Source organism: Equus caballus, chromosome 28 (assembly GCF_041296265.1).
Source record: "Equus caballus isolate H_3958 breed thoroughbred chromosome 28, TB-T2T, whole genome shotgun sequence".
Classification (NCBI taxonomy): domain Eukaryota; kingdom Metazoa; phylum Chordata; class Mammalia; order Perissodactyla; family Equidae; genus Equus; species Equus caballus.
Window position 1 is genome coordinate 25,686,821 of NC_091711.1, and position 26,355 is coordinate 25,713,175.

Genomic DNA, 26,355 nt, shown 5'->3' on the forward strand with positions numbered 1-26,355 from the left:
ATGGTGACTTTTCTAGGTGGAGATTTATGGGCCACTTATTTTCTTCTTTATGCTTTTTAAATGGGTATCTATTATTGCAATCAGAAAAGCAAGCATTCCTTCATCTGTAGTCTACTGTTATCTTGTGCCATTTATCTTCTGAAGCACCCTGCCCTTATTTGAGTAAATCACCATCTCCAATAACAGACTTCTAAGGAAAAGAAGTGTGTAGTTCCTCAATGAACTAAATTTTTCAGTGAACCTATATTGTTAGTGCCTCGTACCCCTATCTTAACTCAAGTAAGTAATTACTGAAACATTCTATGAGGCACTGTGAGACTCTGGGACTTGACACTGAACAAGATAGAAAAGATCTCTGCCCTATGAACTTATGTTTTAGTGAGAAAACAAATTTTTTTAAATTACCATGTACTAAATGTTATGAAGCAAACTAAGATGGACTAATACATAGAGAAACAGAGGGAGGGAGCTTATACAGGTAGTAGAGTGTCTTGGACCTTAAATCAATCCATCAGGGCTCCAATTCCATTTTTATGCATGACTTTATGTCAGTCACTTAATCTGAGCTGAGTCTCCTAATAAATGGAATGGATTCAATAAAATCTACCTCAAAATGTCGTAAAAATTCAATGTAAGTGAAAATATCTAAAGCAATGGCTAACAGTCTCTTACAGGTACGAGGCAGTCCTTGAAAGCTAGCTGAATGAACAAAAAGTACTCAATAAATGAACAACAGGATCCCAGAAGAACCACTACACTGGAGAAGAAGGGTCTGGGAACACCTTACAGAAGAGACATCTGAGTTGGGCACTGAAGGATAAGTATTTTTACTAGCCTGAAGGACAAAGCAAAAAGCTCGAGGACACTGCCTTTACTACTCTAGAGCTAATTAAGATACAAAAGACACACAGTCCTACATTTTTGGCCCTGATTTTTTTCACATTTACCTTAATCTCAATTTTACATATCTACCCCATAGAAAAGAAAAATTTCTAGTGTCAATGGTGCCATCCTTCTTTCATTCAGATTCAAAATTTTAAGACTGTGCCCTTTGATAACATTACATACAGTTCATTTTCTTTTCCCAACATGCGCTCTCCCCTCAACCCTTTCCCCACCGGTCACAGTCCCATCAACTGAATGTAGGCTGTTGTCAACCAAAGTAGTATTTTGTAAACTTTGTGTTGTGAGCCACTTATGGATGGGGAAACTAATTTAGGTCAGATTTTTTTTTAAAAAAGGGAAAACAGAAAACAGTGCATCGGGTACAGTGAGGGTAAGAACACTTTTTTTTTTGAGGAAGATTAGCCCTGAGCTAACATCTGCCATCAATCTTCCTCTTTTTGCTGAGGAAGACTGGCCCTGAGCTAACATCTATGCCCACCTTCTTCTACTTTATATGTGGGACGCCTACCACAGCATGGCGTGCCAAGCAGTGCATAGCTCCACACCTGGGATCCGAACCGGTGAATCCTGGGCCACCGAAGCAGAACCTACAAACTTAACCGCTGTGCCACCAGGGTGGCCCAAGAACAGTCTTTTGAAGACTTTATTTCAATTTAATCTGTGTGTATGAGTGTGCTGAGTCATGCAGCAAATGTATTTCTTTCTGTGAGGTGTAGTCAAAATGTTTGAAAATATGATATAAAACAATGATTCTTTTTTTTTTTTCAGTGGAGAGTGGGTCAAACATCTTTTTGAAAATCTGATGGAACTTAAAGTTTCCCTTACCAGAAAACACAAGTTCACATTCATTCACACTACAAATGATGGTATATGCTGAATTTCAAGGAGTTCATAAAACCTCCTATGGCCAGTCCAAGGCCTTCAAGAATCCTTGGGGTAAAATTTCAGCTACTGCCAGCACTGAATTTCCTAAATGTTTATTTAATATATGCAACTTTGTGTATATGCAAAGTCCCTAGAAGGCAAGAACCATCTCGGTGTATATTCCAAGTCCCAAGGAGGGAAAACCCATCTTTTTGTCAGCAGCTTTCACAAGTAGCCAGATCTCAGGACGCTTACTGAACGGACAACACATGCTTAGTCTCCTGCTTCAGAACCATCAGCGTCTCCTTAATGGCTAAAGAATAAAGTTTCAGTCCTCCTTTTGGTATTTTTTCAGTATTTATTCAGCCTCTATAATCTGCCTGGCACTGTGGACAGAAAGGAGAGCTCCTTTATAGTTTGACTTCCTCATTTTCCCATTTTATCTCCTCTCAGTTCCAAGAGGGACTTCTCCTCAGGTCAAACTGCGGTGTTCTTTATTCCCCGATATACCATTCAAAGCTCCTCCTCCCTTATTTAAATTCCACCTGACCTTTAAGGCTCATTTCAAATTTTCTTTTTTGTGAGGAAGACTGGCCCTGAGCTAACATCGGTGCCCATCTTCTTCTATTTTGTACGTGGGATGCCGCCACAGTGTGGCTGGACCAGTGGTGCCAGGTCTGTGCCCAGGATCAAACCTGCGAACGCCGGGCTGGAACTTAACCACTATGCCACTGGGCCGGCCCCCTAATTTTTTTTTTAATCCAATCTTTCTAGCAAGGTCCAGCATTTACTATGTGTACTAAGATGGTTAACTAGGATTCACGAACAAACTTCTGTTAACTTCTGATGTTGTATGCAAAATTTTACATAAAGGTGCATTTTTCCATAAAAGATTTCAAGAGGTTGCAGAGGGTCCTATGACTCAAAAAAGGCAAAGAATTATATTGATACTATTAATTACTTATTGTATGTTGCTTTTTTGTCTTTTCTATTCCCCAAGGGTGGGAATTATACTCTGCGTGGCAGACAAGAGAGATATTTGGGGAATGTTTGTGGCCTTTGATTTGTGTCTCTCTCAAAATCCTTCCCAAAAGAAGGCTGAAATGCCCCTACAAAGAATGATGAAATTAGTTACACTTCATGCCACCCACTTCTTTATAAGAAATAAATAGGAATATATTTTAGATCTACCAACTGGATATATCAGCAAAATCTAAAAACAATCAAAGTGCATCAACCCACCACCCACACAGCAGACACTGTTTTAAAACCTCAAAGTCGAAAGTCTATTTACAACTTCCGGCGGCACAAAACCCCAAAGGGCTCCCTTTCAAGTCTTTTTTTTTGCTTTTCCCTTCCAGTTATTTTCTCTTAAACCGGCTGACCTACTTCGTGAAGGTTATGAGACAACCTGGCAACGTGTGTACCGCACAGGACGGTCTCCGCAGGGGCTGGGGGCAGGGTTTCCGAACAAAAGAGCTCCTGGAAGCCGGGACGTGCCCCGCGCAGGCAGGACCCCGGCCCCGGCCAGTTTTTTCCTCAAAAGATACAGGTCCCCAGGCGGCGGCCGGCCTCGCCCCATCTGCCGCGGAGGTTGCGGGGTGCTCCGTCCCTCCTGTGTCAGCATGAGTTAGCAGGAGGCCCTCGGGGAGGGGGCCTCGGGCCTCGGCTCGCCGCTCCTGGAGGCGGGGGCCGGCCTCTCCCGCGTCCGCCAGCGCCGAGCCTCGGGGCGCCCACGGGGCGGGGGAAGCGGCGGCGGCGCCGAGACGGAAGCTTTTCCTGGAGGTGAAAGGTCAGAGGCGCCGCGGGAGAGGCTGCAGGGCGCGCCGAGGCTCGCGGCCTCCCTCCCGCGCCCGCCGCCCCAGCCCCTCTCCGGGCTCCCGGCCCCGCGGCGACGGCCTCGGCCCCACAGCTCTCCCAGCCCAACCCGAGCCGCCGCGCGGCACTGCCAGACGGGCGGGCCCTGCCGCCCAGAGCCCGCAGGCTCGGGGGCCCTGGAGGCGCGTCCGTTGGCAGTTGGGATGAAGGGACACCCCGGTCCCCCGTCCCGGGCGCAGCCGCGGCCGCTTTTCTCCTCACTCGGCACTTCTTACCGGCCCTTCTCCGCGCGCTACGTCCCGCGCCGGGCGTAGAGCGGACAGTCCCGCGGCAGCGGCTGCTGGGGGCCCTCCGGGAACAGACAGCTTGGAGAAAGCTGAAGGGGGGAGGGTAAAGAAAAGTGGGGGCAGGGAGCTTTCTGGGTTTGTGTATTTGGGGGGGTCAGAGTTCGTGACCCCTCCTTCGGCTCCGCGTTGCGCGCTCCCGCCCGCGCCTGCGCACTAGTGGTGTGGAGAAGCGGCGAGGTCGTGACGTTGCTGTGCAAGTCGGCTGCCCTCTGTCGGCTTGGAGGGAGCCTGCCCCGCAGGGCTGCGCGCGCCTGTCGGGCGCTTGGAGAAGCCGCGTGCGCTTAGCGTACTGTTTGCCAAAGGCCGTGTGGTTAAAGGAAGTTTTGAGAACGTTTCAGTTCAGTAATAATGGATCATCAGTTTTAGACAGGTTTCTAAATTTTGGAAAACTAGGCTCTGTTATAGGCTCTTACCTTAAACTCTAAGGTTTATTAGAGGACTAACGAGTCTGGGCAGATCCCAATAAGATAGTTTCATTAATTAAAACGACAAGCTAGGGCAGAATCCTGTAGAGCAAAGCAAAGTTTTACTTATCAGCTTTTGTGAGTACATAGGTATAATGGCTAAATGAAGCAAGAATATAATGTAATCAGAACTTAAGCTTCCTGAAGGCTGGTTTTTGTCCGTTTTGCTCAGCAGTGTGTTCCCAAGCGTGCAGAACAATTCCTGATGGTCAATAAAGCCTGGTGAAATAAGAGAAGCATTGACGGACTGAACGTCGCATTCTGACAGGAGTACCCAAGGGCATAGAGGTGTGGCAGGAAGAGCTGCCCTGTGTGCAAAGAACTGCGTGGTTTGGACTTTAACAGAAGAAATTTCTGTAGTAGTGTATTGGTTGGCACTAGAAAAGCCGTCACGGATTCAGGCCAGAAACCCAAGTCACGAAAAACAAATGTGCACTGGGAAGGAGAATGTCTCCTCTGTCATTTCCCTCTGGAACTAGGTACCTGGACAGAAAAAGGGCATGCAGCAATCCCTAATCATGGAAATATGCTTTATGCCTCATTCTCTAAAAGCCCCCCTATTCCTTTTATCATCTTTTGTGTGTTTGGTGGTTTTAAGGCAGCCCCTCCTTCCTCCACCCCCAAATCCTTAAGTTGGTCCCAAACGTGAAAGTTAAGAAGGTATACTTTGAAAGATAGAAAAAGGCAATCTGAGACCTTTTCTCTATTCTCACTGGCTAATATGCATGCCTGTGTGGATGCCTGTGCTTACCTACAGTCAATCCAATTAATTCACTTAAGTCACAATAAGTAGACTTACTAAAACTTGGGAGTAGAAGCCATTTTGGGAACATCATTTGTGGGTGAAGAAGAGCTTGCCCTAATTATGCTTCAGGAAAACAGGTCAGTGAGGTCATCTTTAAATGTGTGACTCTCAAAAAAAGTTATGGTTTAAAAGATATCATCACACCAAAAGTAGATATAGTAAATTTATTTTGTATAAATATAATACATATTAACATTATTTACAAAGCTAATATTTTATATATAAAGGATCTATATCTCTATATAGACAATAAGATATAAACTATTATCACTTTAAGTAAAAAGTGTCTAGAAATTCCTTAAGTCATTTAAAAAAACAACAGTATTTCAAAATTTGTTCTTAACACGCTATGACCAACTTACATGAGAGAAAGCTACCCCCCTTCATCTTTTCCACCCTCCACCCCCAAAAAAGGAATTTGATATTTGGCTTTTTGAAAATTTTCTACTATCTTTAAAAAAAATCTACTAGAAATTATCTCAAAGTGGGAAAAAGTCATAGATAAAATTTTCCTTTAGAAAATAACATTAAAAATGGTATAGGCTCCAGAATATTTATGTATTGGAGGCCCTCAAGAAAAAAAAAAAAAAAGAATCAGAAGGGATCCATTTGAAGTAATTTAATTCACCAAAAAATAGTGAGTGTCCACTCCATGCAAGGCATTCCGCCAGATGCTGGGGGGAATCTCAAATGAACAAGATACCGTTGCTGTTCTCAAGAACAGAATGGATAAGCACCGTAAGAAAGTTTATGAACTAAAGGCTGTGGGAGCACAGAGGACGGAGAGACTAGATGTCTGGAGGAATAGGGGAGAGAAAACTAGGATCAACTGTTACCGAGAAGTCTTGGATAAATAGGCAGAAATAGGGGAGAGAGTAAGAAAACAGAAGAAAACAATGAGAACAGAGGGAGGTTGGGTTGAGGTTAGCTGAATTGTATGATACCTGAGGAAAAGCGTTCAATGCCAAGCCAGTGGGAAGCCAATGAAGATTGTAAAGAGCAGGGATGAAACTAGATTTTTGAAGAACTTTAGAAGATGGCTCTGGCGTATTTATAATGGGACCACACAAAGAAGGCACTGGAATTAGAAGAAAAGTTATTCTAATCACTGGGAAGAGGAAACAAGGACTTGAGACAGGGCCTATGCACAAACAGAAGGGAATGAAGATGGAAAGGATACAAGAGCAACTGCAGAGTCTTGTTGAGACATGGAGGCAGATTCTGGAGCTTAGAGAGGTATTTTTATATTACAGAAGAAAATATACGGATTTGAATGAAAAGAAAGTGAGTTGAGTTTTAGTCACATAAAGTTTAAAACGCTTAAGAAGGACTCATGTGTAGATATCCAACAGGTGGTTGCAAATAAGGCTTTGTAGGATGGTGGACAGTGTAGGTCTAATATCTGGGTTAAAATGTAGGCGTTTTGAGGGCTGTGTCTGAGTTGTAGATGACAAGAATCCTGTCCTCACTTTCTTCAACAAATATTTTCTGTTAAAAGACCTAGGGTAGGTATTTTGTGAGAAACTGATATCTTAGATATAGTATTTCCTTCAAGGAACGTGCATTATAAGAGAAACAGGACTGACTTCTCTGGAAATCCCACTGACTACATTTGACTACAGTGGATCTCAAACTTCAAAAAATGAGTATAATGGAAGCACACTCCAAGACATATCAACATATGCTGTAACAACATTTACAGTTTCACTAAATTACTAAATAGCAGACTTTCTCTATTTCTGGATATATTCTACTGACCAAATATAAAATACACATTTAGCTAACAAAACTACACTTTAACGTTGTCTTCTTCATTTAGTTGTTTCATTTCAGTTTTATATTAAACAAAATTTGCTGATGATCTCGTTTTAAGAAATGCTGCTACATCCTCAAAGAATCACGCTTTTGGTTGAAGAAGAGAGAGTTAAGCATCTTGGGCAAAGGACAAAAGGAGGATACTGGGAATATTAGACAGCAGGAGAAAAGAGGTTGCAGAGAGGTTCAGAACCTCGAGATGATGCTGAAGAAAACCTTTCTCATCTTCCCAGGACTTTGGTGGGTCCTCTACTTTTACAGCTGTCCCAGACAAGGGAGGAACATTAGCTGGGGCAAGCACCAAAGAGGCCAGCCTTCCCCTAGTTTAACCTGGCATCTCTTGTCTAGGTTACTTTCAGCAGCCTTTTTCGCTTAGCTTTATAACTGCTCTTCTCTCTCCTCCTTATGAATGAAAGGAGATACCTGAAAAGGGTTTGATGGAAACATATGTATCAGTGTAATAAACACAGTATCCTTGGGATCTAGGTACTATTTATACTTCTTATTTATAGAAGGTACCCAGTAATATGTTTTCCTCTAAAATGTTAGCTATCAAGAGATATTTTTTTAAAGTAGCTTTAAACAAAATGTGTATAATTAGGTTCTTGGTTGACACTGAATGAGCCAAGTTAAAGAAATAATCAGCTTTAGTAAGTTATGAAGGATTGATAAGGGGGAAAGGGAATGTAATACTATTTCACATTTAAAATATCTTTTTGGGGGGGTGGTAATCTGATAGCTTCCTCAAAAGGCTATATTTTATATTTTTCAAAATACTCCATGGGGCTAAGCCAATAGCTAGTACAATCATACATGAGTTTCACATGTAATTAGGAGAATTACTAGAAGTTTGTGCAATGTTTCTTCTATTTAGATATATAACTGGTTCTTGATTCAGCCAGCTGTAGGAAGACAGAATAGCCTGGCTGATATTTATTAGATTCTGAGGTTTAAACCAAACTTTGTAGTCAGAAGGTTGAGAGCTCAAGAGGAGGAGGGAAGAACTTCAAATGACCTGTTCTGCAAAATAGTAGACTCAGTGAAGCAGGAATGAGCACATACTAAGGTATAACCTTAGTCTCCAAAAAGGATACACTAAAAACGGCAAGGATTTTAACATGGAAGCCTTATTTATGCTATCTTGATTAAAATTAATGAGTTGCAAAGAAGTATTAGTTTACTTACAGTGACAGAAGGACTTGGGAGATAGCATGTGAGGATTATGTGTGAGGTTGCAATAAGATTTAAAATGATTCCATAGCAAGCGATAGCCAGAAAAAACTCCAGCAGCCAACTCTAGATTTAGCAGGCACTCTGGTGCTGCAACAATATTCAAAAGGCTTCAGAAAGGCACTCAGCAATTCTCTTGGCAATCATAAATACCACACTGAATTAGGAAATCCTTTATATAAAAGCAGAAAGGAAAATTCTTGTGCTCTTTAATGAAATATTCTATGGATAACCTTGCCCTTTAAGAGAATTTATATTTAGTTTAAGCTCAGTCAATAAATGATATTATGAACATCAGGAATTACTTTAATCATAGTGTTAATTTCATTTTTTGTCTGCTAATCAACAATTTTATGTACAAAGTAGTTCATATATTAAATAAGTGCACCAGAATTATGAATATAAATCTTTCCTAACGAGGTGCACTGACAGTTGGTTAAAGAAAGAAAGGATTTAAAAAAAAAATTACCAGGGACGATATAAGACAAAGTCATATTTAAAAGACCTTTAAACAATGAATGCTATTCTACAATTTCAGTTAATACTGGCTTAGAATTTGTGCTTTTTTGATATGGTAATTCCAGTTCATTTTTTAAAGCACAACATTATAGGAAATGTAACATTCTTTCTAGATACAAATACAACCACCGTTCACTTGGGCTCAGAACTCTTACCATAACAAGGGATATTATGTAATATAATGCTTACCATATTTTGCTTTTAAAAAAATAATACATTTATGTTTGTATTGAACTGGTAGCTTTTAAAAAAAGATAAGACAATGTAAAGGCCATAGAGTTTATTATTTGCGTTCCTCTGCAAATAAAGACATCTTCTTTCCCACTCATAGTTCAGTTAAATAAAAATTCAGATTCTATCCCTTTGCTGTAATTCCTTGATGATGTGATATTATCTCATGCCAAAAGAGGTACATAACAGTAGAAATACTTTCGGTAATTTACTGGAATTTCATTTCACAGTTACTGAGGTAGAAGTTGGCCATGTGTTTTTCTATTAAAAGATATAAAAATTCGTCTAAGTTCATTGATTCAAAGACATGCATTTTTTTATCAGCAGTTTTATAATTATAATTTCTAAACCAAACACTGCATGGAAATTTGATGTGTTTTTTATTGACAAAGACTTATCACTAGTGAGAATGTTACAAATGTTACTGCTGTAAAACACATTGAGAAAACAGTGTGGACTGTGTCACAAACAGTTAATACAGTATACACTATTAAGATAAACTTTCTGGTTTCTAAAGAAAAGGTACTTTAGAATTCAGTGTGAGTCTCAGAAATAATTCTGACCATTAAGTAAACATCAAAATTTTAATAAATAACATACATGAAAAAACAAACATTTTTTAAAAATTACCTTATACCTAACAAACTAATTTCTTAAATCTGATGAAGATTTTGGTTGGATATATCTTGGCAGTGTTCATGTATATAAAATGTTCGTATTGCGTTTACTCCATTCTGATGAAATTCCACGCTTTTGGAATCACAGAAGAGATGAAACCAGTACAGCTACAATATTGTGCCTTCCTGAAATGCCTCTATCCACCTATTGATAAGAGAAATTTGTTAGATTTGTACAATGCAATCATCCAATATACGTTAAGACAATAGAGAGAACAGTTGTGCCTAGGGATCCAATTACCCTAACCGTATATTTAAGATATTTCCCATAGCAAACTAGAATTCTGTATATGAAACTACCCTTTATTTGGTAATTTGGCCTGAAAAGTGCATGTCTTATTTCTATGAGGCCTGAGGAAGGGGCATTTCACGTAAAAGTTCTATGACGTCCTGATGATCCCATTTAATTGGTTTTGGAAGTGCTATATCTGCAAAGGCCTTTCTTTCAACCTCCCTTCGGCTTTTAGGAACAGTAGCTCTGTCCCTGTCTCCTCCTCTCTTAACTCTACCAACCAGAGATTCCTTGGACATCCATCGTTCAGATCTGTTCTAATATTTTCAGTGAAAAAGAATTTAGCATCTAGTCTACTCCCAGTTGATCAAAATTTGCAACATAAAAGTGTCTCAGAGTTTCATAGAAGTCTTTGCAAAATTCTTTAGTCTCAAAGTTGTATCTGACGAGACACATAGTTGCAATTATTCAGAAGACACTTGGAGGTAGTCTCTTTGTAACTCTCTAGTAGTGTAATTGCTTCTGAACTTACTAGGAACATTTGAAATCACTCAATTTAATTAGTAAAAGCAGCCTAAAAGATATTTACCTCAAATTTCAAGGACAAAATTTTCAGAAACTTAAATTTTAAATGCAAATGGCATATAAGTTATACTATAATAAAAAGGCTTTTAAAAAGCCAAAAATTTCTATTAAAATTAACACATTTTACTATTCTGTAATGTGCAAGCAAAGCAATCCATATGACAGTAATAACCTCAAAGAGAAACTATAATTTAGCCCGTATTAATTCTCCATTACAAGTAAGCTGATTCCCTTCACCCAACTACACTCAATTCTGCCTTGAAGAGCTTTCTAACTTGTCAACTTAATGATATAAGCAAAAGATGTATATTGAAAAGCAATGATTTTTATCAGTTTGATGATGAATACCGATGAAAATGAGAAATATTTTTATATTTCTATAATATTCTAATAACAGAATATTAGGGCAATTACTATTTTATCCAAGTAATTTTTACAGAAAAAACAGTTAAGTGACATAATGTTTTTTTTTTTAAGGAAGATTAGCCCTGAGCTAACATCCTCCTCTACTTTATATGTGGGATGTCTACCACAGCATAGCGTGCCAAGCGGTGCCATGTCCGCACCCGGGATCCGAAGTGGTGAACCCCGGGCCGATGAAGAAGAACGCGTGCACTTAGCCGCTGTGCCACCGGGCCGGCCCCTAAGTGACATAAATTTTAAAATATTCAGTACCCAAAAGGAACTATTTGGAGTAACAGCTATACACCAGACTGAAAAAAAAAGGTCTTACAGAGTATTTGTAACATTGTTCCTGATGAATGTTCAGGAACACATGTAATTCTGGTGCATGAATTCTAACTGCCTTGAAATGACAAGCCTTGCTTACTTGAAGCATGTTTTATCTGCATGCACTTTTTAAACCTATTGAGAAAACATGAGCACCTCTTAGTGAAAACAAAAATGTATATTTTGTGAGGCCAAAATAAAAATCAAATGAAAGGGAAGTGAACTGAACTATTTTGTTCGGAAAGGACCTCGATTTCACAGAGATATGCATCTCTATGTTAAGCAACCTCATGACATCTAAATAAATATTCTTGTTGGAATTTTGAAGAGACTGTTTCAGCCTTTACCATCTAAAATGATATCCATTTCCTCCACTCAGTCATTGGGAACAGCATGGGAGCCTCTTAATGTGTTTGACCTTCTTCTCAAAGAAGTAAGTCAGTAAGCAGCTGTTTAAACTCTCCTGCTGTTCATGGCACAATTGAATCACTGGATTGCCAAAGTCCTGGAATGTTTCAAGGGAAGAATCTTACCCTCCCTGAAGGGGAGGTCAAATACCTCGGCTTCCCTTCCTTTCAGCTGAGCAGCAGCATGCTGCTTCCTCTGAGGTCATGTGTAGACAAAATATTTTGGACAGAACTACCTATTTTCCTTTCCCCTCTGCCTCCAGAAAATATTCCAGATACTTTTGCCTGTCTTTAAAGCAATTCTAAAGAGCTTGAATAATATGTTAAATCTTTCTCATTTGGATCTCTGATTTAAATTCTTAGTTGTCCCCATGCATGAAAGTAGGTTATCTTAAAATCAATCATTTAGGGCCAGCCCGGTGATGTAGTGGTTAAGTTCACATACTCTGCTTCAGGGTTTGCAGGTTCGGATCCCAGGTGTGGACCTACGTGCCGCTCATCAAGCCATGTTATGGTGGCATCCCACATACAAAATAAAGGAAGATTGGCCACACATGTTGGCTCAGTGACAATCTTCCTCAAACAACAAGAGGAAGATCGCCAATAGATGTTAGCTCAGGGCCAATCTTCCTCACCAAAAAAACAAACGAGAACAAAACAAAACTAAAATCAGTCATTTAAAGTAACAACTCGAAATATCATGTACAAAAGAAAAATATGTCTAAATTACTTACTTCTGAGCTGAGTGAGCATCATCTGCTTTGAATACATAAAATAACATGTTTTTGTGCAGTAACTGAAATACTCTAGATTCTGAATTCTCATCTTTGACTTGAGTAACAGTGAATCCTAGTAAAGGTTGACTCTCCAAAGCTGCCACATCCTAATTTAAAAAGACACAAAGGGAGATGGGTTTTTAAATGGATACAAAATTCAGATTTGTGAACTCTTGATCTATATAGCTGTAATTTAATTTCATAAGACATATATAAAACAATGATAATTCTAGCAACATTCACTTTTCATTTATTCAACAATATGTATTGAGCTACTCCTTCCAAGAGCCAGACACTTATATTTCACAGTATTTCATATTATATTCCCTACAACCATGGGAGGTAGGTAATTATATTACTTTCATTTTATGAATGCAGAAAACATAGCTCAGAAAGGTAACTGATTTACCCAGGTCTCACTAAGGAAAAGCTTGGACCCTACAGCAGTGGTTTTCATAAGATGTTGGAACACAGGATCATCAGATAGGAGAAAATGGTAGTTTTAGAGCAAACAGCTAGAAATTGTTTATAACCCAAAACAGTCTATCTTATCTATGCTGATGCCTGATCAATACAATCTGGGGATAGTCAAGGGAGTGTCATCCTAGAGAGCCTGGCAGAAAAGATAAGAACCTCTGTCTTTACTGAAGTAGCAGTGAAACGACAGGAAAACTTACATTCTAATACTATGGAAAATTCCTAACACTTTTGAGTGAGAGCTCTCTAGGTACAAATCAAGGACACTGTTCACATTAAAAATAACAGCAACATCTGCCCCTCCAAAAGCAAAGCAAAACAAAAAATCCACAAAACAAACAGACTAAAGAAATACTGTTGTTATTTATAGTTGGCCTTATATAACAAGATCCCAAATATTCATCTTGAGATTTCACATCTTACCTCGCTTGCAGCATATGTATATAGCACTTTATTTTTTATGACAAACCACAAGTGTTTCCAAGGTTTTTTATTGCCCTTTGATCTGTACAAGTAGCCACTCATAGAAGAATCTTCTGTGTTTGCTGATACCTAGATAAGCAAACCACATACACAGTTTAATGGTTTTCTGAGAAAATCTAAAATAACAAAATTGCTTTTAATCATTGGTGCTGAAAGCAATAACCATAATGCTAATGTTTCAGAATGAATTGGTTTATTTTCAGTCTGCTACTGTACAAACTCAATACTGCCCTTACCATGAGCGTAAAACCCTTCCTTTTAGAAGCAATTCTAGAATTTTACCTGGTTTGACTGTGCTTGCATGCATGTGTTTCCTTGTGGGTTCACCTGTGTTTTCTGGGTTGCCAGAAGAGGAAAAATAATTCCAAAGGTCAAAAATCCTTTTTAAAGCTGTACTTTTTGGACTGTCTATGTTGTTTATTGCATTTCTTGTTTTGGGGTGTTAAGGAAAATTATTTAAATCTTTACCTTTGTTCCTTAAATAACTCTTTGGACTTCTAAAAACTCTATCAACCAAAAAGTAAATGGAAAATTCCACATTAATGGTGACTTTAGGGAGGGTTCTGCTCCCCAAATTTTGGTCCAAAAGAAAAGAAGCTTATTTTTGCTTCATGAAAGGCTGAGAATGTTTTAATCTCTAGGCAAAAAGACAGTAAGCTTTTAATGATTATAATCTGGCAATTGAAACTTTGTGTGTGTGTAAGACTGGCCCTGACTAACATTTGTTGCCAATCTTTCTCTTTTTGCTTGAGGAATATTGTCCCTGAACTAACACCCGTGCCAATCTTCCTCTTCTTTGTATGTGGGACGCTGCCACAGCGTGGCTTAATGAGCAGTGTAGAGGTCCGCACCCAGGATCTGAACTGTGAACCCTGGGCTGCCAAAGTGGGGTGTGCAAACCTAACTACTACGCCACGGGGCCAGCCCTGAAATTTTTCTTTTTCTTAACATAGGAACAACAGAGATATAAAAAGCCAAGTCTAGGAATTGCCGTATTAGCGGTATAGTGAACAGACTCTCAAGGTGGCTCCCCATGATCCCTGCCTCTGATAGTTGTCACACTGTTATACAATCTCTTTCCCCTGAGAGGAGACAGGACCCGTGACTTGCTTCTAACCAACAGAATATGATGAAGGTGACGGGATGTCACTCCTGTGATCGTGTTATGTTATATAAGACTCCATCTTGCCAGCAGACTGGCTCTAGAGACTTTCTCCCATGCTGGCTTTGAAGCAGTAAGCAGCCATCTTGGAGGCCCATGTGGCAAGGAGCTGAGGGCAACCTTCAAGCAAAGCTAGTAAGAAGCCAGGGCCCTCAGTCATACATCTGCAAGGAAATGAATTCTGCCAATAACCTGAGCAAGCTTGGAAGTAGACCCTTCCCTATCAGCCTCCCGATAGGAACTCAACCCTGGCCAACACCTTGATTGCAGTCCTGCAGAGACTGCAGCTAAGCTGTGCCTGGACTCCTGAGATAATAAATGTGTGTTGTTTTAAGCCACTTAGTTTGTGGTAATTTGTTGCATAGCAATAGAAGACTAATACAGGTGGGCTCTATGAATTTTAAAAGTATATCTTTGATCATGTACTAATTGTATTAATTTCTTATAAGTTTCATAAAAAGGATGATATATTGTTGTTTAGTGAAAAATTTAATATCTAACATTGAATTAGAAATATTTAAGTGCATGTAAATTTGTATAAACAGATAACATCCTCGTATAACACTACCAAATAATTTTTTAAAAAACTAGCATGTTTACATTCAAGTAAAATGTGGTTATGTTGGAATACTATTATGTAGTGATGTAAGTGTTGCTATCATTGCTTAAAATATTTTGTACATTCCTCTTCTGGAATATTTTAGAATTAGTTTATTAGCCACACAAAAAGATCAATCACAATGCTGAACAGTCATGCATAGTCCTCTATTATCTTTTTAAAAATAAAATTGGTATTAACCAGCTTAATCACTTAACTGATTCATAAAATGTCCCTTCCAATGATTTGATTATTAAAAGATAAATAAAATCCAACTCAAGAGACATAGCTTGCCCTCACTAAGGGTACTGAGGCTCTGAATATAATTCTAAAAAAGAGGACTTTCTAAAAATGTATTGAACATTACTGGAATAAGAACACAACTCCCCAATTCCCAAGAAGTTAAACACAGAATTACCATATGACCAAGCAATTCCACTCCTAAGTATATACCCAAGACAAATGAAAACACATGTCCACACGGAAATTTATACACAAATGTTTATAGCAGCATTATTCATAATAGCCAAAAGGTGGAAACCACCCAAATGTCCACCAACAGATAAAGGGATAAACTCTGGAATATACACACCATGGAGTATTATTCAGACATAAAAAGAAGCAAAGTACTGATACATGCTATAACTTGGATGAACCGTGAAAACATTGTGCTAAGTGAAAGAGGCCAGATATAAAAGGTCACATATTGTATGATCCCTTTAATATGAAATATCCAGAAAGGGCAAATCACACAGAGACAGAAACCAGATTAGTGGTTACGAGGGGTGGAGGGAGGAGGAATGGGGACTGATTACTTAAGGGATATAGGGTGTTTTTATGGGGTCATGAAAGGTTTGAAACTGGAGCAATATGGTGGTTGCACAATATTGTGAATACACTAAATGCCACTGAATTGTATACTTTAAATTGTTAATTATATGTTACATGAATTTCACCTCAATTTAAAAAAAAAAAAGACAACACAGCTTCCCAAGGAGAATACTTTGACTTTCATAGCACTTAACTAGATAAATTAATTCCCCCCAGTCTGACTGCAAAGGAGTCAAGCAGTGGTTCTCAAACTTTAGCATACACCTGAATTACCAAGAGGGCTTGTTAAAGTTTCTGATTGTGTAGACCTTGGATGGGGCTAAGAATTCATATTTCTAATAAGTTCCCTGGCGACGCTGCTGCTGCTGTTCTGGAGGACCCTTTGAGGACCACTGGAGTAAGGAAGAAATGCCTGCAGTGAGGAAGCAGAGGTTTGAACGTGGAAGGCTTGTTTGAGTGGCTGGGTGCAAAGATGTATGAAATGGGACTGGAGTTAGACCGAGTCCAATCCAGGCTATATATATAGAGTTTTGCAACCAATGCTGTGGAGTTTAGACTGAAGAGGGGAGCAAATCTATGAATTATATTTATAAACTGTGATATCAGCATGGAGAGGTGAAAAATTACATGGAATTGAAAACTATTCAGTTGATTAAGAACCTTCAAGTTCTGAACATAGATTTAGACTCAGGAATTGAGTGATGGAAGAGAGAGTTCAGAGATACTCATTAAATTGGCTTAATCAGTTTCATATGAAACTTGGCAATTAGAACTTTAAGTGCTATTCTTACTATTTCATGAGATTGGCTATAAATCACTTTCTACTATTTCAATTGCCATGATGGAATACACTCAACTTTACATAAGAAACAGGATCTTGGTCAAATTTTTAGAGTTGTTTGCTTCCACTTTCCATGATAGAACACCTCCACAGTAACCAAGCAAGAGAACAAAATTTAAACTTCTACTCTGCTGGCCACAAAACCAGCATAGGCGGAACTAACTAATAAACTAATCAAAATGGGCATGGCCAGAAAGGCAGTGCTGTCCGATCTCTGACACTAGCTAAGTGAACACTTGAATTTGAGGAATGGGATAGGATTTCAGTGGTGCCTGTGGATTATGCCACTGGCAGGTCTAACTGCAGGCTATTACTACTTTTTAAATTTTTCGTTTAAGCTTAAAGGAAAGACAACCTACTATCAGTGATATGAGCAGTATATAACGAACCAATGCTTACATATACAAACTGTGCAGATTAGTAAATGCTAATAAAATGCCCCAAATATTCTATAGATTTCTTCCCTCTAGTAAGGGTTTCTTCAAAGTAATTTTAAAAATTCATGTGTGTCCAAGTTATCTTTACTTTCTATCATTGTTATAAAATGCTCTCCAAACCTTTCAACAGCCATTTTCTAAATGACTCCGGTCATAAGGGAGATGAAGCAAGATTCGAAGGCATCAGCCACATCCATCACCAGTATTAAAATGCACGTCTTAATAGTGTTAGGAAATGACATCTTCCTTTATGAAAAACAGTGTATTATATGCATATGAATAATTCAGCCTCTATTAGGTTGCAAGTTTAATGGAAACACTTACTTCTTTGAGAGCAGCTGGGATTTTTTTCTGTTTCCTCCCTGATGGAATACTATGTAAGACTGATGATAAGGCACTTGAAGGAGATTTGTGATTTCCGGGAGATCCAATCTTAGGGGAGTGCTGGTGATCTAAAACAAATCAAGCACACTTATGTAGCCAATGGCAAGCATTCTGTAATTCAATTTAACGCAAATCAATAAACACTGTTGCATAAAATATCCATGGAAGGATACTCAAGAAACTGATGACACTGAGGCCCCCCGGAAAGGAAGATGGATGCTTGGAAGTTGAATGGGAGGAAGACTTTCCGTGGTCTATGCTTTTATACTTTTTCAACTGCAAACCATGTGAAAGGATTACTCTTTTGTGCCTTTAGAATTCAGAAATACATTAATGTATGACCAACTTAAAAAAACTTCCCTCCTGACTTTTTAAAAAAAACCCTAATGTTGTTTAGTATTTAGATACAAGAACAAATAATAATATTACCATGAATAAAGTGCTAGAAAAGGGGTTAAAGGACAAGAGGAAGCAATTAGTTTTGACTGCAGAGGTTGAGGGAAAGCTGGGAACAGAACAAGATATTTGAATTGGCCATTATGGTATAAATAGGAGCTTATCAGGTAAAAAACAGGAAGAAGAACACTCCATGAAAAAAAGAGGTCAGCAAAAGCAGAGAGGTAAGAAAATATATCATCTATTTGGAGAATAATGAGGCTGGGGGAAAAAAAGCCAGGTTCCAAGGAACCTGGACTGTTGTTGGCAGTGGGAAATGAAAGGCTTTTCAGGCCAGGGGTGGTGACATAAGCAGACTGAATTTAAAAAAATAAATCTGGGAAGGAAGGTGGCCAGTAGCAAGGAAGAAGGATTTACAGCAAGAAAACCTGTTGGGAAATTCTTACAGTAGTCCAGAGAAACAATAATGATGGCCTTATTAGGATCAAGATGAAGAAATCAAGACAAAGACAAGTTTTTGAAGGCAAATTTGGCAAGATTTATAGATCAAATGGGGGTGGATGATGAGGGTAGAGGATTCAAAGACAAATGTTGAATGTGTGCAGTTTATATTATATACCCAGAGAACAAAGGGAGGAAGATAAAGGCTGGCAAAGGATTAGACGGATGTGTCTTCCTGGAAAACGTATACAGACAACAACAAACTATTACTCTACACGGATTCCGAAATAGCACGTCATCTAGTTTTATTCACTTACGTACGCTGATGAAAAGCATGGAAGCAAAGGATAATCTTTTTAAAATTAAGATCCTACAGGTTTCAGGAATTTATCTAAAGATCTCTTCCCAAAATACAAACCTGAGCAGTCCTACTGGCTGCATTCATCTTAACTGTAGGGATACCCGCAAATAACGAGTAGGCAGATATGATTTACCATTGCGTGTTTGGTGAAAAGCTACACATTTAGATGTACAATAAAACCTCACTAAATCAGTCCAGGTGATTAGAATTAGGCTGACAAAGTGCCACCTAGTATAATTGCATAGAGAAGTACTTTACAGATAGGATAAAAATGCTTCGTGATGAGCTCACAGTTGTGAACCTAGAAACTTCAAAATTACTTGATTAAAGTTCCCTTGTAACTGTTTTAAGCATTTCATCCTGTAATTACATTTCTATAATTAGTATTTTTAACAAAACTGTTTTCAGAGTAAAAATAAATTTCAGTCCAACTTCTGATGAAATTACCACAAAATGAGTTAGGAAAGCTTAACTAAGTGAAGACAGCAAAATACTTAATATTTTTAGATGAGTATCACCGACCATATTACTAATGTGCCTAAAATGATTCTTTCAGAAGGCTGTTTAAAAGCATCTGGGGAATAAAGGAATTTTCGGTTAAATCTTTATTTATATATTACCTAATTTCTGCAGTTCTTGGAAACAATGTTCACATACTCTTGCTGGTTGATTTTTCAGGTAATCTAAGCCATACTTATTTGATGAACAAGCTTGGCATACAATCTGAAAACACATTGGAATTATTTCATTTAGAAGCAGCTTTGTATTCAAACCATCAAGTATATTACAATTTATAGTGCTGTCTACTTTCCAAAAGCTTTCACAGTCATGGAATCTCAATAACAACTCTGCAGTTCAGGCCTGTAGTAATCTCGCACACAGCACCCCAACCTTGAAGATGAGGAGGCCACAGATTATTACTGAGTGCTTCCTACATATATACTAAAGGAGTTAATGTGTGCCAATGTTTAGAATAGTGCTTAGCGTGCAGTTAGTCCTGTGTTAGCTGTATTGATCATCATCGTCGTCTGTCATCATCACTGCTACAAACACATCCACCTCTGCTGCAGTGTCTGGCCATGTATTAAATGCTCTCTAAATAAGACCCCCCTTAATTTTTACAGTAACTCTCTGATGTCATTGTTACTATGCTCATTTTCTTGATGAGGTCATGAAGACTTAGAAACATCACTAGTGATGACTTCAACACTACAAGGCCCCCTTATTAAATACTGAGTGTCTAGGCAAAAGCAGTTTAAATAATTATTTGTAAATGTGAGGGTCTGTTTAATTGCGAACTTTTTTTTAACAAAAAATGTCCATTATTGACACTGTAAAGTAATGTTGAGGTAGGAGAGGGTAAGTTCCCTAACAAGATTGCCCCATACCTAAATATTTAGAGAAATCACCATCCATGATTCAGTATCCCCCCCTCTGCCTTCCCCCAATGGTTCACAATGGGAAATATGCTTCCTCATTATGTATAGCCTGGAGCTATTAAAAATCACAAGGGAGATGGGGTTATCCTCTCCAACCTTTCCACAGGCCCGGCAGTGGTGTCGTCTCCAGGTCAGAGTAAATTCACTTGTGCAGATCATACACATTGTGGCTCTGGTATCAGGAATCCAGATGGGAGCCTTTGATCCAAGAGGACTAACTTCCTCTTTATTTTCTGAGTCTGCCTGTAGAAGAACAACTTCTGATTATCCTCAGGCTCGTTGACTGCTACAGACTCAAGCATTTTTATTTGGCAATGGTGGCTCACAATGCTGATGATATCATTACAGATGCGGGATGAAATATGGGCTATTATATTTTTCATATTCTCAGGATATTGAGATTACCTACATTCTAACAATCCTCTAATGCAAAATTAACTTAAAAAGATGCCTGTGGTAGTGCGATGACAGCTGATTAGTGTCTTGCTTAAACTATATTGTATTTTCTAAATTTTCTACAATGAGGTTTTATACTGGAAAAACATGAATGCGCTATATGCTATCATAGACTTGCATTTAGACATTCACAGGATAAACATTTAGCTCTGAAATTAGATACACATCTCCAATCCTTCTGTGAAACCCATGTTGCTTTTCTAAACCCCTGGGAAAAGTTTCTTTAAGGTAAAAACTGTTTGAAATACACTGGAAAAAAAATAAGAAGGAAAAGACAATACCTCATCAAGACTCCTACTAGCACAGAATGTGATTCTTTTCTTGGCATACTCTTCTATTGACCTGGAGATCGCTTCTAGCCATTCATCCCTTTCTGTGGCAGAACTGTTGGGGGCAAAAGAAGGTTCCATCAACCAGATGTCAGCTTTTTTCCTTTGCCTTTTTCTTACTTCTTTTTCTTCTGTCATGGCAACAGATTCCACCACCCTCCAACAATGCTAGTCACAGACAGCAACTCTGAGGTTCATGTGCACAAACAAGAGAGCTGCATTAGAGAACACATGGCATTTTAGCAAATACAATGCTGTTTTTTGTTTCCAAAAGTCCTGCTGTATAGGGAATGGCTTTTGAAGTCTCCTAAATTTGAAAGTATTCTTGTTTGGTTCAAGGGCTGTTCATACAATTAATAATTACGATTATTTATGTAACTCGAGAGTTTCCTAAGACATAATCCTAGAATTTAAAAATATTCCAAGGAATCAAGTTTCAAATGCAAATTTTCAGCGTAGAATACTAAATATTTTTAGGTTACTAAATATTACTAAAAATTTCTAGAAAGGGCACTAGAGTAAAAGAAACATATTTTTGGTATCGTAAACAGATGTTTAAGGAGTAGCTAATAAGGGAAATAGCCTGCAGTTGTTGTAAGGGCTCCTCTACCTATTCAGCCCATCATATTTTCTGTTCCTATCTTCATTCATCAGGAGCTATATGGATCAAATCTAGATGGAAATTAGCCAAAAAGGGTTGGAAAGCCGGTTCAGAAAAAGGCATTTTTGTTCTACTCTTTTGCAATCACACCTCTCCCCGAAAAACTCTGTGGTAACTCTGAATCACCACTCATGCCTGCACATTTTGTTTTGCATACTCAGGAGTGAGAAGCACATTTTAGGTATTTTGTGTGTGTGTATATGTGTGTATAGAGAGAGAGAGAGAAAGAGAATTTAATAATCAATTTAAAACTCTATCATAATAAAATCCATCATAATAATGGGCATATGATTGTGTAGGAAAACGTGTACTTTCTTTAGATATACTAAAGTATGTAGAAGTGAAATGACTTGATATCTGCATTTGTTTTAAAGTATTTTAAAAAATAGGAAAATGTGCGACAGAATCTTGATAATTTTTGAGTCTGAGTGACTGAACATGCAGTTTCATTCTATTATTCACTCTAATTTTAAGTATATTTGAACTTTTAAATAATGTTTTTAAAATGAAAAATTCCATCCTAACTAATGGTACGAATAGGCATATTTTGTTGTATTTTGATGAACCCAGAGCAGGTCAAGGAGATACTTAAAAAACCACTTGCTTTCCCCACAATAACCACTCTCAAAAATGTACCTTCCTACTAAATGGCTTAAGTGCCATTAAGGATATGCACTCGTACAGATATTCAAAGGTAGAAATCCGGTTTACAAATAAAAATTTGAAACTAGTATATTTCTCAAATTTTCACTATATATGAAGGACAAAATAAAATGGAAACAGTCCTTCTCTCTCTAAAGCAAACAAAACATGCCTCAGTTCCTCTCCTACTTTACCATTACTGCCTCAGCTAGCTGCCATTTATTTGACAGTTACTGCACGTCAGCCGGCTGTGCTAAATGCTTTGCAAATGTCATCACATCTCATCCTCAGAGCTACTCCATGGAATATACATTGAATCTTACAACGCTCCTCCCAACCAATCCCACTATCACCACCCACTATTACCATTTACAGATACATAATTTAAGGATTTGAAATATTAGATAATTTGCTTGGATAACAGCCTATACTAAATGATGAGTTGGTATCAGACCCTAGTGTGGCTAAGGATTGAACCCTTCACCACCATGTTATCTCTGGCCTCTGTTCATGTTCTCTGAAGAACTACGCAATGAGAACATATGCTCAGGCTTCCAATCAAATATTCATAAAATATTACTGTCCCTCCCTCCCTCTCCTACTTGTCACTGGAAGAGGTAACAGAACGCAGAGAGGCAGATGGCTAATTTGAGTTTTGCTGTCTGATTTTTCTGGAGTCCTAGGAGCATGTGGAATGTGATTCGACTGTGCAAATCATGTCACATATGCTGTTCTTTCATTTAATCATTCCTGGCTCTCTCTTGCGTGGGTTCTGCCAAAACAATGTTTACCAGCTCTTGATAACACATTTCTCACAGACCACACACATTTGCCTGCAGCATCAAGTGGAGACATTCCAGCTCCCCTTTTGTAACATGGTTAGCAGAACCATCAGCATCTTCCTCAGATCAAAAAACAGTTAAAACCAAGTATTCTTTTCTTTATGGAATGTGTACATTACCAGAAAGCAAATTTGTATTATATAAGCACCATCTTCCGATTGATTGGGATGAACTTCCAAAGGGAAAAAGCCTCCAAGAGAAGGGATTTCTGGTGTGTTAGACCTTGCTGCGCTATTTGCTACCTGTGTTAACTGTAGGATGCTACTCTGAGATCCAAAGGCCACATCACTTCAATTCAATTCATTTGAGTAATGTTTACTGGGAGCCTAAGGGCCAGGTACTAAGTCATGAACTGGGGGCACACAATACACCTCCCTTCTGAGGGCTCACATCTAATTGAGGTGAGACATAAAAACAAGTAGTTACAAAAACAAGATGACACAATAAATGTGAGGTAGATAAACAACACGGAAGTTGTAAGGTACCTTATTTAGGTAGCCAGGAAGGATTTGCAGAGGTAATGACTAAGTTGAAATAATTACAGGAGTCTGACAGGGAGCTGTGCAGTCTCTCTGTACGGACTCATTCAGTCTCCTAGCTTTGGTTATCATCTCCAAGCTGATGACTCCCAAACAGATGCCTCTAGGCCAGGCTTCCTTCTGACATCCTTGATGTCTCCATTTTGATGACTCATAGGCACCTCACATTCAATATGCACATCTGAAACTAAGTTCCTGATTTCTCCCCCAAAGCTGCTCCTCTCCCGGTATTCCCTATCACAGAGAATGGCACCACCACCCAATACACTGAACAAGCTGGAGACTCACTCTTTTTTTTTGTAGATTGGCACCTGAGCTAACAAGTCTTGTCAATCTTTTTTTCTGCTTTTTCTCCCCAAATCCCCCTAGTACATAGTCATATATTCCAGTTGTGGGTCCTTCTAGTTGTGGCATGTGGGACGCTGCCTCAATGTGGCCTGATGAGTGGTGCCATGTCCGCATCCAGGATCTGAACCAGCAAAACCCTAGGCCACTGAAGCAGAGTGTGCAAACTTAACCACTCAGCCATGGGGCCAGCCCCAAGACTCACTCTTAATGCCTCTCTCTCTTCCCCTATGTCCATTTACTCATTCTCTTTAGTTCCCCTCCCAAAACATTCTCCACACAGCAAGCAGATATTCTTTTAAAAATACCAATCTAATCACATCATGCCTCTGTATAAACCTTTCAGTGGTTTCCTGTGGCTCTTAGGCTAAAGACCAAAATCCGCAAGATGGTTTTGCATAACCTTTCTGCCTGTCCCTCCAGGCTTATGTTGGGTCACTCTCCCTCTCATTCACTACGTTCATGCCACACTAGCCGTTCAGTTCTTTGAATATGCCATGCCCCTTTCCACCTCAGGACCTTTGTACACATCATTCCTAATGATCAAGAGCCCCTTCCTTTCCTCTTTGCCTAGCTATCCAACTTCTACTTATCCTTTATAACTCAACAGACACATCAGGTCTTTAGGGAAGCTATCTCTGACTTCCCTTTCTCCACCAAATCTAGTTCAAGGTCCCTTGTTTTACAGTCTCATAGCAGTAATTCTCCTGTGGTACTACTGGTAGTTTTCCGTGTACTACTTAATTACAATAATAATTGATGGTGCTAATATTTGCTAAGTGTATGTCTTCCCTAATGAACCGTAAGCTCAGGGAAGGAAGGGCCCTTTTAATTCTCCACTGTATCCTGATGCCTAGCACAACGCCTGGCCCAGGGCAGAGGCTCCATGTTGCTTCCTGAATGAAGGGATGAATTCCAGGTGGCAGTAGCCGCCTGTGCAAAGCAGAAGGATGTGAAGTAGGCTGGCAGGCATGGAGAAACATAAACAGATCCACACTGATGCAACATGCCATGCTCTGGTGGGGTGGGGACAGAGGAGAGTGAAAGATCAGGCTGGTGAGGCAGCCAGGAACCAGATCCTAAGAGGCCTTCTCATCTCCTTTTTACATGTTATACAGCACCTGCCTCACTGTGGCTAGGAGAATTTAGAAGGAGAACATGGCACATTGGTGGCATTCAACATGTATTAGTTCTCTTTCCCCCATGCCACCTTAATCCTTCCTTAGAAGCTTACTTTTCCTTTATCAAGAACTTTCCAGGTTTATCATTTCTCTTGCATACCTCACATTTAATTCACCAGTAATCATACTGGCTCTACCTGATTCTGACCATTTCTTACCACTCTAGTCCAAGAAACCATCATCTACAGTCTCCTACCTGGTCTCCCAACTTGTACTCTAGTGTTTGAGAATCTGTCTTCTATAAAACAGCCAGCGTGCTCTTTGGAAAATATAAATTAGATCATACCAATGTTTAGCTTAAAATCCTCAGATGGTTTCCCAATGATCTTACTACGGTCTAGAAGGCTGATCTGGAAAAATGTGGATATCTAGATATTTACAATAGGCAACCAAAGAAAGAAAGATTTACCATCCTTTCCTGAACTGTTTCATTTTTATTAAAACAGAATTTTGTTTTACCAAAGCACATTTTTACTTAGAAAACTTAAGTGCAATTGAAAACTTGACTTTCCTATAGGCATTTCCTCTTCGGATCTTGGAAAATAACTTCCTTGATTTTTAAGAACCAAGATTAAGTAGTTGCCAGGAACCTGATGTACAGGGACTTATGTTCAAGAGTTTACTTTTACTCTCCAAATATTGATCTGTAGGATGCTCAGGTACCTCCCAGGAACTTTGCTGCTCTGGCTGGTAGCTGGAAAGCATTTAACAAACCCTGAACACAGGTATTTCTCTTCTCCAGTCATCTTGAGATCTCGTGTCAGGCAGCAGTGACCATTCCCTTTCAGAAGAGTGTCATGACCCAGGGAGCTGCTCTTGTGGTCCTCTGTTTTTGAGAAGTCAGACATTTGGTCTGAGTCCTCGACATCCATGAACACAGGCAATGTTTTAATGGTTAAAAACATGAATTTCAGTGTCAGATAGACCTAGGTTCAAATTTCAGTTCCACTGCTTACTAGTTGTGTAACCTTGCACATGTTATTAAACTTCTCTGAGCCTCCATTTTTCTCATCTGGAAGGTCAAGACAATACCTACTCCACTAGTTATCATGGAAATTAAAAGAGAAAATATAAAATGTGTAGCACCTCGCCTGATGTAGAGAAA

The 26,355-nt window shown here is 39.0% G+C and overlaps 2 protein-coding genes across 17 annotated transcripts in view; both read right to left on the reverse strand.

Annotated features, from left to right (window-relative positions):
- NR2C1 (nuclear receptor subfamily 2 group C member 1) overlaps positions 1 to 4,098 on the reverse strand; it is a 65,149-nt gene extending 61,051 nt beyond the window's left edge. For 3 of the 13 annotated variants that reach the window (XM_023631360.2, XM_070254501.1, XM_014736752.3), the window contains exon 1: positions 3,160 to 3,551. The gene's annotated coding sequence lies outside the window, so the exon portion shown is untranslated. Of the gene's footprint in view, positions 1 to 3,155; positions 3,552 to 3,863 lie in introns of those variants that run through there. The other 10 variants (XM_023631357.2, XM_023631356.2, XM_070254504.1 and 7 more) reach the window with 6 other exon arrangements.
- Positions 4,099 to 9,362: 5,264 nt separating this feature from the next.
- Positions 9,363 to 26,355, reverse strand: part of FGD6 (FYVE, RhoGEF and PH domain containing 6) — a 106,862-nt gene continuing 89,869 nt past the window's right edge. For 2 of the 4 annotated variants that reach the window (XR_011433758.1, XR_011433757.1), the window contains exons 15-21: positions 20,993 to 21,255; positions 20,352 to 20,498; positions 19,437 to 19,539; positions 17,559 to 17,686; positions 13,306 to 13,434; positions 12,364 to 12,512; positions 9,363 to 9,821 (exon numbers count right to left, since the gene is read on the reverse strand). Coding sequence is in view for 2 of the 4 variants with exons in the window: in XM_014736756.3 (XP_014592242.2) it covers positions 9,785 to 9,821; positions 12,364 to 12,512; positions 13,306 to 13,434; positions 17,559 to 17,686; positions 19,437 to 19,539; positions 20,352 to 20,498; positions 20,993 to 21,095 (796 nt within the window). In the remaining 2 variants the exon portion in view is untranslated. The remainder of the gene's footprint in view (positions 9,822 to 12,363; positions 12,513 to 13,305; positions 13,435 to 17,558; positions 17,687 to 19,436; positions 19,540 to 20,351; positions 20,499 to 20,992; positions 21,256 to 26,355) is intronic. The other 2 variants (XM_014736756.3, XM_014736755.3) reach the window with 1 other exon arrangement.